At 41.3% G+C, this 15,635-nt stretch overlaps 3 protein-coding genes across 7 annotated transcripts; 2 read left to right on the top strand and 1 right to left on the bottom strand.

The window, feature by feature from the left end:
- The first annotated feature begins 56 nt into the window (after positions 1-56).
- On the top strand, positions 57-9,209 carry LOC116201087 (zinc protease PQQL-like). Of its 2 annotated transcripts, none has more exons than XM_031532183.1 (21): positions 57-576; positions 1,932-2,178; positions 2,260-2,385; positions 2,529-2,666; positions 2,784-2,918; positions 3,250-3,507; positions 3,575-3,712; positions 3,805-3,874; positions 3,959-4,172; positions 4,561-4,666; positions 4,921-5,154; positions 5,762-5,926; positions 6,082-6,231; positions 6,310-6,401; positions 6,606-6,687; positions 6,819-6,902; positions 7,003-7,119; positions 7,218-7,328; positions 7,774-7,854; positions 8,228-8,422; positions 8,814-9,209. In XM_031532183.1, exons 1-21 carry the CDS (start codon positions 368-370, stop codon positions 8,889-8,891), a joined length of 3,030 nt encoding a protein of 1,009 aa, XP_031388043.1. In that variant the 5' UTR covers positions 57-367; the 3' UTR covers positions 8,892-9,209. The 2 variants fall into 2 exon arrangements, with proteins under 2 accessions (XP_031388043.1, XP_031388044.1); XM_031532184.1 differs by having other exon boundaries at positions 385-576; positions 1,937-2,178.
- A 550-nt stretch (positions 9,210-9,759) lies between these two features.
- LOC116201090 (60S ribosomal protein L31) lies at positions 9,760-11,227 on the top strand. The gene is made up of 2 exons (XM_031532190.1): positions 9,760-9,940; positions 10,707-11,227. Exons 1-2 carry the CDS (start codon positions 9,858-9,860, stop codon positions 10,984-10,986), a joined length of 363 nt encoding a protein of 120 aa, XP_031388050.1. The 5' UTR covers positions 9,760-9,857; the 3' UTR covers positions 10,987-11,227.
- A 476-nt stretch (positions 11,228-11,703) lies between these two features.
- On the bottom strand, positions 11,704-14,463 carry LOC116201089 (IAA-amino acid hydrolase ILR1-like 4). 4 transcript variants are annotated; one of them, XM_031532187.1, is made up of 5 exons: positions 13,878-14,461; positions 13,516-13,641; positions 12,715-13,029; positions 12,469-12,607; positions 11,704-12,288 (listed from the first exon to the last, which is right to left on the bottom strand). In XM_031532187.1, the coding sequence occupies exons 1-5, from the start codon at positions 14,235-14,237 to the stop codon at positions 11,903-11,905; spliced, it is 1,326 nt and encodes a 441-aa protein (XP_031388047.1). In that variant the 5' UTR covers positions 14,238-14,461; the 3' UTR covers positions 11,704-11,902. The 4 variants fall into 4 exon arrangements, with proteins under 4 accessions (XP_031388047.1, XP_031388046.1, XP_031388048.1 ...); XM_031532186.1 differs by having other exon boundaries at positions 11,704-12,298; positions 12,479-12,607; positions 13,878-14,459; XM_031532188.1 differs by having other exon boundaries at positions 12,088-12,288; positions 12,479-12,607; positions 13,878-14,463.
- Between the last annotated feature and the right edge of the window lie 1,172 nt (positions 14,464-15,635).

The following is a 15,635-nucleotide window of genomic DNA, read 5'->3' as shown; positions in this document are numbered from 1 at the left end:
CGTTTTCATTTTTCTAAAATCGTACATTATAGATATTGTGGGGGGAGGGGGAGGGGGGGACAAGAAAAAGCAATTAATGTCGTCATTTTTCCAGCTCTGTTGCTGATGGCATGGCAATGGAGGAGTTACGAGTCGAAATCCTAAACCAACTCTTCTGCAGAAACTGAGTAACAAAGTCATCGTCATCCCTCTGCCCCGACCCATCACCATTCAATCCTCCGACCCCTCTACTTCCCCGCCCACCCAACCCCCCTTTCCATCTCCGGAGCAAGCTTACATGCCATAGAGGAACCAGCGCCAAATCTATTCCGTCGACCCATATAGAAGAAGGTACAGCTCGGGGCGGCTTAGTTTGAGGGAGAGGGACATGGATTTGCTGCCGGTGGAGACTCCACGGATCGCCAAGAAACATGGGTTCAGGTCGCTGAAGCTGGTGAATGTGGACATGGATGATCCCCTTGGGGACGAGCCCTTTGGGACCGACTGCGGGAGGCTCGACAACGGTCTCTCCTACTATGTCCGCCGCAATTCCAAGCCCCGGATGAGGGCCGCCCTCGCCCTCGTCGTCAAAGCTGGGTAAGCAGTAATCTCATCCCATTTCTGCTTTTCTCCGTGAATGTTGAGCGCCGGGCAGATAGTGGGAATATTTGGTTCGTATCTTTGATTGGTGGGCAATGTGCTGTCGGAGCTTTGTGCTTTTGGGTGTAAATGATTAATTCATATTGTTGAAGAGTAGAACTCTGTGCATCCATTCATTCATGGGTTTGAGCAGTGGGGGTGGTGAGTAGTGAAGTTGGAGCAAAACCTGTTGTCCGGAGCTAAATCGGGATCAGGGTTTGTTTAAGGGGACAAATTACTGAGTGAGCTTGTGAAAGGGGCTGTGTATGTAAACACTTCTTTACATGAGGATGAGGATGAGCTTTTCCACCATCGAAAGCAAATTAAAGATGTATTTCCAGTTTTCAGACGAATGTAATGGTGCAAAACAGATGTTATGAAATTGTTGGTGTAAGCTAAGCAGATGTTATGAAATATCAACTGTGAGAGTACTTGCTCATGGAGCTATTACTGGTATCCTCTGTGGTCATCAATAAGTTTCTCCGTCCTTAGATGGTATAATAGATGGATCTCGGAGTGTGGAGGAAAAAGAATCTGATGAAATGGCCATTATAGAGAACTGCAGCGTACTTCTTGTAACTTGTGCAGAAATAGATTTGATCTGGGGAGTTTTGCTCCTTGCCGTAGGGTGTCCATGGCTTCTATACATAGTTGAGTCTCTGAGACCAATTAATACTGGAAAGGAAGGCATACCCTTGTGCTGCTTAAAGTCGAAAAGAGGGACACGTGTTTCTCTATTTTGTACGATAAGAACACTATAGAAACATGTTGGAACTGCCAAACTGATTTTTTATAGTTGGAATACTATAAAAACCATGATCACCGTACTTATTTAAATTCCAAAGAAAAAAACAGTTTGTCAGATATCGAGGTATATAAAAAATGTGAGGAAGGAAGAACAGAGCAAACATGTGAGCTGCCTGCCTGAAACCATGTTTTAAGATGGAGATTAAATGTTATTAGAGGTACTTTCACAAGTAAAAGCAGAAGATGTAGATAATAAAAGGTTTGTATGGATTGCAGCATGGATTTGAAAAACAGGGGCATTCGCTTGCGGTTTTTATTTTGACCTGGAGCTTTTGAATCCGTGATAGTTGGAGGCAACTGCTGCTTTTGAGCACCCAACTAACCATCCCAGATGATAATGTTAATTTTCTTTTAAGCTGAAGGCCATTTCCGAGAATCTACTCTTGGCTTACAGTTAAAAGTAACAATCCAGTTGTCCGACTGCTTCTCAGGACTAGCTGGAAGCATCACTTATTGATTAGTTTTATGGATAAATGAGAGTATCTAACTTCCTGTGTTTGTGGCAGCTCAGTTTTGGAAGAGGATGATGAACTCGGAGTTGCTCACATAGTTGAGCATCTGGCGTTCAGTGCCACTAAGAAATACACAAATCATGATATTGTCAAATTTCTAGAAAGTGTTGGGGCTGAATTTGGGGCTTGCCAAAATGCCTTGACAGCCGCTGATGAGACCATATACGAGTTGTTTGTTCCTGTTGACAAGCCTGAATTGTTGTCTCGGGCCATCTCAATTTTGGCCGAATTCAGTACCGAGGTATTCAGACAATCATTTTGCAGTTTTGAGTATAGTTAGTATCTTTTAATTTATTTTGCATTAATGTATGCACAATTACAGATTCGGGTCTCGAAAGAAGATTTGGATAAAGAACGAGGAGCTGTCTTAGAAGAATATAGAGGGAACCGAAATGCAACTGGAAGGATGCAGGATGCACACTGGGTTCTTCTGATGGAAGGGTCAAAGGTGCTACTGTCAATTTGAACGCACAGCATTTGTATCTCTGGCTTCTGAGCTGCTACAGTGCTGCCTTGGCAAGTACAGGGTCGTGCTCAGTTTAGCCTATGTTTTTTGTTTTATCTTACTAAAACATTGTTAGAACATTGCAGTATGCTGAGCGCCTGCCAATTGGAACAGAAAAGGTTATTCGGACAGTTTCATCTGAGACAGTGAAGGGATTCTATCAGAAGTGGTATAGTTTACACAATATGGCAGTAGTAGCTGTTGGAGACTTCCCTGACACAAAGGTTTCATTTGTAAACACATCCCCATGTTAAGCATCATTTACTTATTTTATTTGGTCGTTTATTATTTTATTTTGTATTTCTAATAATTTCTCATGATCTCTGACTATCTTTTTTCAGAGTGTTGTTGAGCTGATACAGGAGCATTTTGGGCATAAAGTTGACTCATTTGAACACCCACCACTTCCAGCCTTTACAGTTCCATCTCATGAGGAACCACGTTTTTCCTATTTTGTTGAACGTGAAGCTGCCGGGGTTAGTATGCTGATAGTCTTATCTTTTGAGGAATGAACCGCTTCTTTAATAAGCAGAATCATTGTAGGGCCTGCCTTGAAGCATCTTGTTGTTTCAGCACCTTCCTTGGGATGCTATTAGAGAACACTTTACAATTATTTTTAAACTTTTAATTTTGCTGCTTGAGTTGTTTCCCACAAAATTCTTATTGCCCTGCACATAACTTGTCTATTTGACAAACTTTTGTTTTCCATAAAAACTTATTGCACAAAGCAAATTTGAGATTTTCAATTGGTTGGATTTGGTTCCTTACAATGTTGATTTTAATCATTTTATCCTGGCCTTGGAACAGAGTGCCGTAATGATCAGCTACAAAATGCCTGTGGACGAGTTGAAAACTGTGAAGGATTACCGGGACTTGCTTGCTGAATCCATGTTCCTTCAGGCTCTAAATCAGCGATTTTTTAAACTGTCTCGTCGGAAAGATCCACCTTATTTCTCATGCTCAGCTGCTGCTGATGTTTTAGTCCGTCCTTTGAAGGCATATGTCATGACTTCGTCATGCAAAGAAAGGGGGACTGTGGAGGCCTTAGAATCAATGCTCATGGAGGTTTGTCATTTTACTAATTTTGATCAAGGTTAGCGCTTCCCCATCTTTATTAACATCAATATCTCAGGTTGCAAGGGTGAGGTTGTATGGCTTTACTGATCGAGAGATATCTGTTGTTCGAGCTTTGCTGATGTCGGAGATTGAATCTGCCTATTTAGAGCGTGAACAAACACAATCGACCAGCTTGCGGGATGAATTAATACAAGTATATTGCGATTATTACTTCCCATTATTTTAAAATTCTAATAGCGAAACTTATGTTCATTGATGTATTGGTTCTGTTGCTACAATTTTCAGCACTTCCTACGCGATGAGCCAGTAATTGGGATCGAGTATGAGGCACAGCTTCATAAAACTCTTTTACCTTGTGAGTATTATTATAAGTTCAATACAAAGTTAATCATGGCAAAGTCATGGAACTTACCCAATCACGATTTTCTTGGATTTGCAGATATATCAGCAGCTGAAGTTGCAAAATTTGCAGAAAAGTTGAAAATATCGAGCAGTTGTGTGATAAAGGCAATTGAGCCACGGGCTTCTGCGAAGGTTGATGATCTGAAAGATGTTGCATCAAAGGTCAATTCTCTAGAGGATGCAAGAAGCATTACTCCCTGGGCTGAGGAACAAATCCCAGAAGAAATCGTTTCTGTAATGCCAGATCCTGGGTAAAGTGAAATTCTATCTAACTTGATGACTTTATCACATACCAATACAGTTCTTGGGCAACGGAGATTCCAAAGTTTTTCTGACACCAACTATAACTCTATTAGGGAGTCTCATTATATCAACTGCCATATGAGCCGATCAGAATAAGATGGATATTTTACACAAGGGATGTTCCAGCAGAAACACAATTATACCTCTTCTTTTTGTGGAATTTAATGGTCGAAGTTGATGTAATTATGTGGATAGGCTTTTGTTTCTGGCATGAACAATTTTCCCAGAGTTCTGCCTTGTAAATTTATTGAACATCCTAAAAGGCCTTCTCCTATTCTTGGCAGAGTGATTTCATGTATTGACTGATCTAAAGTTAAATAAATAATTTCATTCCAGGTCTATCGTTCAGCAAGTTGAAAATACAAATGTTGGAGCCACGGAATTGAATTTATCAAATGGAATGCGGGTTTGTTACAAGTGTACGGACTTCCTTGACGACCAGGTAAATATTTTGGCAGAAATCAACTCCACATAGTGGACATTAACACTATTAATTTTACTAGGCTTTACTAGTTTCCTTGTTACTTGGGCCTTCTTTCTTTATAACTTAAAATGGCCTTCTTAGTCTAGTTGTTTCTCAATGTGTATATTTATTGGCCTATTGATGACCGTCTTTTTTTTTCTTCCCCCCACTTTCCAATATAACATGTACATGGAAATAGATAATAACTTACTGATGCATTACTCTTAAAACAGGTTCTCTTTACTGGTTTTTCATATGGAGGCCTCTCGGAAATACCTGAGGAAGACTACTATTCATGCTCAATGGCAGCAACAATTGCTGGAGAAATTGGTGTTTATGGTTACAGACCGTCGGTGCTAATGGATATGCTGGCTGGAAAGAGAGCAGAAGTAGGTACCAAAATTGGAGCATACATGAGAACTTTTGCAGGAGATTGTTCCCCTACAGACCTCGAGACTGCTTTGCAGGTGAGAGATATATTACTTAAATTGATATCAGATGTCCATCTGCAGTATAGGAACTGCATATTCTGCTTAAAAGATCAATTTTCATGTACATGTTTTACCGTCTCTTATTTTCTTCCCCCTTGTATTTCTTCTAGTAGCTGGAGGCTTGCTGTATTTTTCTGACCAGAAAAAGAAGAAGAAATATCTTAAGAGTTTCACAGTGTCTTCAAGAACAACATTCTTGGAGTTCTGTAAAGCAATTATTTTTTGACAACTGATATTAATTTCAGAAGTCACATGTATTGGCTTCTCAAATTTTTTTGATAAAAAAAATGGAGGACTCTTTAGACTATCGAAAACTCAGCTGACAAAAAAATCTACTGGCACTTCATTTCTTATTTTTACTTTCTGTGGTATTTCTATTCATCTGGGTTTCAGTGAATCTAATTTTGTTCAACTTTGTATTTTGTGCAACTTATACCTCATTTAAATACTTAAAAGCTGCTCAAGTAGCTCTTTTTTATTTTTGTTACAAATTGCTTGCAGTATTCTAGCCCTCGCTCCAATAGTTATTATGCTTTCATTGAGCCCTAATGTTTTTTCTTTGTTTTCCCCTGGTAATTGGCAGCTCGTCTACCAACTATTTACCACAAATGTAGCACCAGGAGAGGAAGATGTCAAGATTGTTATGCAGATGGCCGAAGAAGCAGTTCGTGCACAAGAAAGAGATCCTTATACTGCATTTGCCAATCGTGTGAGGGAGCTCAACTATGGGAACTCCTATTTCTTCAGGGTATATATCTGCCCAATCTGCCTGTTTAGTTTCCTCTTCATTGAATGTTATTTACAGAGCAAAAGGAAAACCAAAATAAGAAAAAGAGATTCTTCTTCTTGCTGTCGTTGGTGGTTATATTAATAATGAATCTGGTTTTTAATTTTCTCGTGCAGCCCATAAAGATGACTGATCTCCGAAGAGTGGACCCACTAAGAGCTTGCGAGTATTTCAATAGTTGTTTTAAGGATCCATCAACCTTTACTGTTGTGATCGTGGGGAGTATTAATCCCAGTATTGCTGTTCCTTTGATCTTGCAATATTTGGTAAGTGAGTTCTCGCATTTAATGGTGCCCTGACAAATGGAGGTTTTACTTATGCTGGCCTTTTCTTTTTCTTCATAGGGAGGTATACCAAAGCCTTCTGAACCTATATTACGATATAACCGTGATGACCTCAAGGGCTTGCCATTCACTTTTCCTACAAGAACTACAAGGTGCATTTTTATCAGAGTATTGTTTATATTTATCTGCAGTATTTGACCTTCCTTGCATTGTGATATATACATGTACCAGTGCTATGAGTTGAATGGTGATTGACCCATAATTCCAAATGGATACTGAAAAGAACTTCTTATTTTTACAATCATAGTCTCTGAGTAATATTCGGATGAGTTTCTAATAGACATACTACCTTTTAGAGAAGTAGTCCATAGTCCTATGGTGGAAGAGCAATGTTCCGTGCAAATTTGCTTTCCCGTGGAATTGAAGAATGGAAATATGGTATTTTTTTTCCCTTCTATGTACTCATTATCTCATCAAATTTGATTAAATGTAAATGTTCCCATTAATAATTTGCACTGAGTAAATTTTCTTTCGATATTGATGGGGGGACAATTGTACCCGTCAAATAGGTGGAAGAGATTCATTATGTTGGGTTTCTGAGCAAGCTTCTCGAAACAAAACTACTGCAGACGCTTCGTTTCAAGCATGGACAGGTGCCTAATTTAACATATATTCATCTTTTGCCAACTCTTTCAAGTTATTCTCTCTGATTTCTTTGCCAATCTGATTTTGGTGGTTATACTTTCTTTCTAGATCTACTCTGCTGGTGTTTCTGTATTCCTGGGTGGTAACAGACCTTCTAGAACTGGTGATATTCGTGGTGATATCAGCGTCAACTTTTCTTGTGATCCTGAAATTTCCTCAAAGCTGGTACTTGTCTTCCTTCCTGGTCATGCACCAGTGTTTTGTTTGGCCCATTCAGAAGTTTAACGTTTTGATTTGTTGACTTTTGTGATTTTCTTTATGAGGTTGATGTTGCTTTGGACGAGATACAACGCCTTCAGGAGGAAGGCCCTTCAGATCAGGATGTATCATCCATCCTCGAGATAGAGCAAAGAGCTCATGAAAATGGATCGCAGGTAAAGTCCTTATACCTCAACTTTCTCTCTCCTTGAAAGCAAAAGTCAGAATCACTCCTCAAAAGATGTGTCGAATCATGAAATGTACTTTAAAGTGCCCCTTGCAACTTCTTTTTCGTTTCCAAGAACCAGACATATGTCTGACATGAGGAGGATGTATTTGTATGAGGAGAAAATAGAGATGGAGAGCCGTTTAGTGCTCTTTAGAGTATTCCCCTTGCTCGATGGTTACTTACACAAACAATGCGGGCCACCTTCACTGAAACTCACAAAGTTATGGCTGCCAGTTAAGTTTTCAACAGGGTGATTGGCTCTATTAGCCACCTCACTGATGCTCTGATAGAAAGGAAATTTCCCAACTGGTAGCAAAAAAATATGTTTGGACCATTGTCTATTATCCATATTGATTCTGATGCGGATATTTTAATGCACCTTTTGTTTTCAGGAGAATTACTTTTGGCAGGACAGGATCTTGCGGAGTTACCAATCAAGAGTGTATTCTGGTGATTTGGGCTCTTCTTTTCAGGTCCGTCTTACCAAACCTCCAACCAGTATGATGTATTTTTATTTGACAGTGAGGGTTTCTTGAACAAGTTAGAAAACTTATACGGATAGGCCGAGCTATAGAAACTCTATAGGAACACCCATCTTGCGGATCCCAAATATATGGCACGTGAATAGTGACTCAATTTATAACGAGTCCACAACATAAGCAGGTGCCTGTGCATTGCCATGTTGCGAGTCAAATTATTTTCACATTGTGCTGCTTAGGGTTGATTATCAACTTTGTATATGTATATATAATTCATTCCCAAAAGAAGTAAAATGTTCTTACTTGGATGAATCCTTTGCATTCGCATCTTCAGAAGAATTCTGACCTTAAAGTCACCTATGTGCAGTATCAAGACGAAGGCCGCACCAAAGTTAGAGAATCTCTGACACCATCCACTGGTCAGGCCGCGCTTCAGAGAATATTGCCTTTCCCATGTAAGAAGCAGTACACGGTGGTGGTCCTGCTGCCCCAGAAGTCTCGCTTCAGGATATTGGAACCATTGTTCCGTTTTGCTCGGACCAAATACTCCCATGAGGCAAAGGTCGGTATCTGTCTCTGTTGACTCCATTATGCATAAATAAGTGCATGCCGACCGTACATACTTCCGAGACGACTCATTAGATTGGTGGCCTCATCAGTCCTAGTAAGGTCCAATTGATCCAATCAGATTCGTGAAAGTAATATACAAGCCAGTTTTGCTTCTGTAGTTATAGGTCTAGTTCGGGTTTGATATTGGGAGTTGTCTGTATTGGTTCTCGATCATATGCTAACATTCGAAGCGCAAACTAACCATTATCATCAGGATGAGATACATGCTGGCAAGCGAGAGTGGTATGAGCATTTCAGATCTAGCGATCAGATGGTCCTTTGAGCCTTGTATTCGACAAAAGATAAGTTGAAAAATTACTTATCTAATCCTCTCGTTCATGCAGATCTTGGCAGGCATGGCTAGTGTGGCAGTCCTAGCTTTCGGCGTGTGGAGATACTCTCGGAATGCCCGGAAATCATAGAAGACCAGTCGCGAGCTCCACATGAGCTAAAAGAATTGAAGCTTTTACTGTAAAATTGAAGTACAATACGGCAGTTCACTGACACAGATCATCATCGACAATTCCTTGAATTTATGGAGGATTGGAAGACTTATCTCGTGCTGGAGAAACTATAGGTGTACATCATGAGATCTATTCGAATGTACGGTTTATTGTTTGATCAGTTAATTAGTGTTGTAACCTCGATCACATTTTCAGTTACAATCTTGACATATATATATATATGAAAAGCTTACTGAGGACAAGGAAATTAATGAAATTAGAAGTACTTTTAGGAAACTATTTTTGTTTTTGTTTTTGTTTTTTATTTTCCTTTCGTTTTCCTTTCTCAATATATCCATCTTGTAGTATCTGACTAATAATTTTAGGAAAAAATAACACACCCCCCACACCACCACCCAATCTCGGCACCCAATCTAAATCGATCGAAGTCTTTGCTATGTACATACGTGTTGCTGCTGTCTTTCGTTTAGAGCTCTTTCTAGGGGTTTTTATTTGGGCATCGTGTCCGTTGGAATTTAATGGCTTGTTCTGGACTGAGGCCTACTACTGTGGGCTCGATTTTATTTGGTCGTTTTATCAATAAAGAGCTAAGCTGGTTTCGACCAAAAGAAGAAATTAATGAAATTAGAAGTGCTTTTAGGAAACTCTTTTTTGTTTTTGTTTTTTTTTTTTTTTAATTTCCCTTTCCTTTTCCATTCTCAATGAACATTAGCAGTGGAGAAAGCTTGGTGCTGAGCTTGCCTGAGCATCCAATATGGGCCCAACTGCTGGGCCTAGGCCCATTTTAACCAGCTAGGGCTTTATCGCGAACTCTAGAGCTAGGGTTTTGTGTTCCTTTCATAGTTATAAGTTATAACCTCCTCTTCTCGGATTCTCTCCTCAGCCTCTCCAGCTTTGTGGGCGCAGTGCAATTGGACAGCGAAGATGGTGGAGAAGACGAAGGTGAGGAAGGAGGAGGTGGTCACCAGGGAGTACACCATCAATCTCCACAAGCGTCTTCATGGCTGGTGAGTGGCTGATTCATCCTCCTTTCGCCGACTTGAATTGACCATCTCCTTGATTACCTTTCACCATATCTGTGCTTAGCTTCTTGTTTATATCTATCGCCATTTATTTCAACCTTAAGATTTGATGCCGAGATCTGAAAATAGTTTCAGTGCTCAGTTGTTTACCTATTGATCTAGTCAAAGTTTGTAGCTTTTGATGATCTAGTCGAACATTATGGTACCCTTTGTTTCCAACTGTGCGAACACATTCATTTAAGGTTGAAGTGTCGGTTGTGAACACGTTGGCCGTATCGCACGGCAGCTCATTTCCTTGGAAAGTTTATCGTTTTTTCTCGTGTTTGTCTTTTCGCCGTCGGGTGCGTAATAATCTACCAATTATTGCTGGTGCTCTATGGGATGCATGTCCGCTCACTAAGTGCTTGTTTTTTTTTATCTGATGGATTTTTGTGCTTTCCCGTGAATGAAATTGGAAGTCTACTGTGCCTCGATATGTGACATCGTGTCGCCTCTGGGATGTGAGCATCGCTTCTCATGTTTGGCATTGTTCACTTGTCAAACTTTGGTTGGAAGCAGGGGACTCTTCGTATCATCAGTAATCATTATACCTTTATAGAACAATTGCTGTATTTGCGTATCCGTATTGTGTTGCTTCTTGTGCTGCAATGCAGTAGGTATTTTCGACAGTTTTATGCACACGAGTTTAATTGTAACATAAATGATCTTAGAATGTTTGGTGTATTGATGCTATGCTGTTGTGCATTTGCAGCACATTCAAGAAGAAAGCGCCAAAGGCCATAAAGGAGATCAGGAAGTTTGCCGAGAAGGCGATGGGAACCAAGGATGTCCGGGTAGACGTGAAGCTGAACAAGCACATATGGAGCAGGGGTATCCGAAGCGTCCCCAGGAGGATCAGGGTTCGGATCGCTCGCAAGAGGAACGAGGATGAAGATGCCAAGGAGGAGCTCTACTCTCTCGTCACCGTCACCGAGATCCCACCGGAAGGTCTCAAGGGTCTTGGCACCAAGATCATTGAAGACGATGACTGATTGTTATCTTTTTTATTAGGTATTTTGTTTTTAAGTTACATAGGGAGTATTATTAAGGGTTGCATGGTAGTTTTGCCTGATTTGTTTTGTTCGTGTTATGAAAGATGGGCCAGTTCTTTCAGATACTCCCTGGGTCCTGATGTCGTTATGAATCGAGTTTGTTGCCGCTTCCTACATTCTGAACACTCAGATCGTCAGCACAAGAAACTTTTGATATTCTCACACGCTAAACATTGGACGACGGAAGTGGACCCTTTGGTTTATATTTGTTGAACTGTTATGTTTCACAAATTTAGCTTCTTTGCCTGATCTAGCAACACAATGTCACCGACTGTTGGGGTGAAAGAAGTGCCGTTCTTCTCGGTTGTTTTCTCTCCGACAAATCTGGAAAATAAACAGAGTCGTAATAATCTTCCAAGTAAAATCTGAACTATTAAGTGTTTGTCCATAGATGTGGAGCTAGTAGTCCTTCGGGCGGAAGCAATATCTGAGAGTGCAGTTCTTATCAAGAGTCGATGGGGATCACTGCGTTTTGGCCTTTTTACCCATGAACATCTTTTGCCTTGATCTTGGATTTATTTTTTCATTTGGATACAAAGCGCCAAGAGGGAGCGGTCTTGGTTTTTCATTTCTGGAGCATGTCTATTTGCATAAATTATTGGTCATCGGCAGGTGCGGCCATCTGGTAAGAAGAGTCGGATGTATTTGAGCTCTCGATGCTTTAGAAAGTAGAACTGAACCATTGGCTACCAGCTTTTGATTTGCAGTAGATTGGGCTGAATGGCAGAAGAATCTGTAGATCGTTCAACTTGCCAATCTTGTAGTCCGATATGTCAATTACATGTGAACTAGTGGAAGCCATATGAATGTCCATAACTGAACTCTAGCTTTGCTGATTGATCCTGAGTCGCAAGCATCACAGTTCATCATGAGGGACTTCTTCCACTGCATTATTTCCGTGGTGATGTTCGAGGATGTACCTTGTGGCTAGTGACGCCTGAAGCGCCGCTCCATAAGAGAGGACATCTTCATTGACCCGATAGTGAGGAGAATGCTCTGGTTCAGAGACTCCTACCTCGTCCTTCATCCCGACATAGTAAAAGTAGCTGGGAATCACTTCTGAGTAGAACGAGAAGTCCTCCGAACCCATCATTGGTCTCATCTCTATGATTTTGCTGACGCCCAACATGTCCTCCGCAACATTAAGGAAGTGTTGGTGGAGATATCGGTCGTTTTCTGTTACTGGGTCGATTGGCTCGGCAAAAGAGACTGAAGCATTGCATCTGTGCGCACTAGCTTGTCCTGCAATTACCTACAACTTGCATTGGAGCATCAGACTATGGAAAAGGGACATTGTTTAAAAAAAAAAAAAAAGGCACAAAATCATCTTGTTGGAACCAAATAGAACTAGAATTGGAGATTTTATCGAACTGAAACATAAATGATTTCAGATAAAGTAGTATTCAACACAAAAGTCTTTACCTATGTTTACCTCTTCGATTCTCTGTCTGAGTTGGTGAAAGCTCTCCTTTGAGAATGCTCGGAATGTTCCGCCAATTGTGACAGAATCAGGAATGACATTGAAAGCCTCACCTCCTTCAAATTTCGCTACCGTGACTACCTGCATTAAGCGAATATTGTCATTCATAAATCTACTCAATTCGAAGGTATTAGATCGAAAGATAAGTTTAACTTAATTGGGATTTTGGTGCGAGACAGAGAGGATACTTGAGAATCGAGAGGATCGGCTTCACGTGAAACAAGATGTTGGAGACTAACGATCACGCTTGAGGCCGCTACAATTGGATCTACCGCATACTGAGGAATGGCAGCATGGCCCCCCTTTCCAGTTATAACTGCTTCAAAGAAGCCACAAGCAGCCATGATTGGGCCGGCCCTGCTCGCTACAGCTCCAATGGGGTCCATGGCAGCTACGTGTACTCCAAAGATGGCACTCACATTTTCGAGAGCTCCATGCTCTATCATCATCTTTGCTCCCCCAGCTCCTTCCTCAGCTGGTTGGAAAACAAGAACGACTGTTCCCTACCATCGGACCACCGCAGAAAATAGCTAGAAATGATCAGACTAGAGAATGTTCATTAGCTGGAGACAGACAACAGAACATGGTGCATGAAAGGATTACTTCAAGTCTTACTTGAGGAGCAGAGTTAAATGGAAACCGCACGGAACATTTTACTGGAATCATCTTTGGCAGAAGATATGGATGAGATGAAGGGAATAATACTAAATGGAGAGAACAAAGATGCCTGATTAAGCTTCATAGAAAGCATCAGCTAGATTTGTCCACACTGGAAGAGGTGACCGACATACAATATCTATCCATTATCGGTCATTTTGTGCACACACAACCACTGGAATAGCAGTAAGGTCAGGTTCGATGTGAAGTGAATGGAAATGAATCAATTTCAAAAACATTCGTGTTTTAAGCTGTTAGTACCATTGAGACACCACCATTCGATTCCTTCACAGCTTACATGATCTATAAGTAAGAGGGGAGAAAGACGAAACCTGCAACTCATCCTGACGACCTTGCAGCATCTTTGCAGCACCGAGGAGCATTGCCACATGCGCGTCGTGTCCACAGGCGTGCATTCTTCCGGGAACTTTGCTTTTATGCTCCCATTCCACTCTCTCCTGTGGACGTAGCCACCAAAACCTCATCAATTCTACACGACCTTTAACTTCTCCTGCCCTGAAGGAACCTTAATCGAGTCACAGTACACAATCTAACACCAGAGATAACTTCCACTTGCTACAACAACCAACAGCAATCCATCATAAGCACAAGCTTCTCAGCTTCCACAATGTCCCAGACAACGAAATCCATGTAGGCAAACAGAAGGATATCGAAATGAAAGAGCTTTACAGACCTCCATATCAAGGCCATCCATGTCTGCCCTGAGAGCCACAAAGGGGGGCTTCCCGGTCCCGATGTAACCGACAACGCCAGTAACGGCAAGTGGGTACCTGTAATGGATCCCCATCTCGTCAAGCTCGGTCCTGATGAGCTTACTGGTCTCGAACTCCTCGAACCCGAGCTCCGGGTACTCGTGGATCCTCCTCCTGATCCTCACCATGTACTCCGACACCTCCGGCGACCTCGCAAGGTCGAGGAAACTGGCCGGGACGAGGGCCAGCTCTTCGGCGGTCAGAATCGACCTTGGAGAGCCCAGAGGGATGAGTATGCAGAGAATCAAAATTAGGGGAACCCATCTGCGGAGGTGGCCCATAGCAATTGAAGTTGAAGCTAACTGGTGAAGAAGCGGGGATGGATTAATGGAAGCCAAGCTGACTGAAGGAACAGCAGAGCTCGAATAGGGGGGTGTGGTGAAGTTCGTCAGCAACGAACAGAGAGACTGTCGTCAGGACAAAACGCCGCCAAACTGGCCGAATGTGACACGACGACTGGAACAAGAAGGTGACAGCTCGTATGTTTTGTGGCATGGATTATGGAATCTGTTTTTCCTATGTATATATTTTTCTCTTGAATTTTTCTTTTCTTTTCTCATTGTTAGGAATATTTTGCTGAGGGTACATAAATTTAAACTGTGTTACTATTCACCGATATGAAGTATGAGATCGAGGTTTCAAATGTTTCTGGCAGAACACGGATCCTCCGTGGGACGCTTAACCCGGCTGTAACACCGAGCTTTTTTCTATTTGAATCAACATGAGCCATTTCAACTATTAATGGGAACCCAAAACCTTACCCACCAGACATGGGATCCTAACCGGTGAACATGGAGGGAACACAGGAATAAGGAAGAGGGGCATAAGAAACTGTAGGAATAGGAACCGAATCCACGACCTCGTATAGGTATAGTTTCATGGCAGTAGGGTAGATTAACAGCTTTCTCACCCATCCCACAACCTGACAAGTCGTTAATGGGTTTTAGTCTTCGGGATGCCAGACAAGTTTGGAAGTTAAGGCTCAATACCGTGCAGGTTTAGGAGAGGTTTGAGAATCCGATATGATGTTTGATCGTCACAGATCGAATAACATTAAAATATCAAATCTTATATGGTATCAGATTTTTGCTGTTTTGAATTTTTTACGGTCCGTCTCGGGGTCGAATATCAACAGAAAACAGCAAGTGTGCCACTCGACCCCTTGATCATTTGCCACTCCTGCAGTTTTCCCAGAAAACATCCAAGCAGCAGATTAGAGTAAAGTTCATCTTTTCGTCAACAAGAAAAACGCAATTTTGACGATTGAATTTTCAAGGAAAGGCGGAAAATAGTTTTCTGTTGTGGTCTTCTTGGGCATCTTTGCTCCGGAAAACAAAGCAACGTTTTTCCATTTTCTGTTTTTCATGTAAAACAAGAAGACAACCAAAAGCATGCATGATTTGTTAATCTACGATTAATGCAGCATGTACAATGAACCATACATGTACGATGAATACAACAAGAATTCTCTAAGCATACATCCTTGCTACTTCCTACTTTCTTAGCCTTCGGATTATCGGTACAAGAAAATTTTGATGATCTCATCCACTGAAACGTTAAACTTAGGGCGCTGTTTGGTCTATATTTGTTGAACTGTAAAGTTAGTTTCACAAACTGACTTCTTTGTCCGTACTAACAACAATACATGACACGGGTGAGAGTTGTTCTTGGACCTCCCT

Source organism: Punica granatum, chromosome 3, assembly GCF_007655135.1.
Source record: "Punica granatum isolate Tunisia-2019 chromosome 3, ASM765513v2, whole genome shotgun sequence".
Lineage (NCBI taxonomy): Eukaryota > Viridiplantae > Streptophyta > Magnoliopsida > Myrtales > Lythraceae > Punica > Punica granatum.
This window is presented reverse-complemented; position numbering and strand designations above follow the sequence as displayed.

Bases quoted from the DNA above. Each gene is read 5' to 3' on its own strand.
- LOC116201087 (XM_031532183.1), top strand. From the start codon at position 368: ATGGATTTGCTGCCGGTGGAGACTCCACGGATCGCCAAGAAACATGGG. The intron at 2,386-2,528 runs GTGCTACTGTCA...AGAACATTGCAG, and splicing joins TTCTGATGGAAGGGTCAAAG to TATGCTGAGCGCCTGCCAAT. The intron at 2,667-2,783 runs GTTTCATTTGTA...ATCTTTTTTCAG, and splicing joins GAGACTTCCCTGACACAAAG to AGTGTTGTTGAGCTGATACA.
- LOC116201090 (XM_031532190.1), top strand. From the start codon at position 9,858: ATGGTGGAGAAGACGAAGGTGAGGAAGGAGGAGGTGGTCACCAGGGAG. The intron at 9,941-10,706 runs GTGAGTGGCTGA...GTGCATTTGCAG, and splicing joins CACAAGCGTCTTCATGGCTG to CACATTCAAGAAGAAAGCGC.
- LOC116201089 (XM_031532187.1), bottom strand. From the start codon at position 14,237: ATGGGCCACCTCCGCAGATGGGTTCCCCTAATTTTGATTCTCTGCATA. The intron at 13,642-13,877 runs GTCTGTAAAGCT...CTACGTCCACAG, and splicing joins TGGATGGCCTTGATATGGAG to GAGAGAGTGGAATGGGAGCA. The intron at 13,030-13,515 runs GTTTCGTCTTTC...GTCCGATGGTAG, and splicing joins GTCGTCAGGATGAGTTGCAG to GGAACAGTCGTTCTTGTTTT.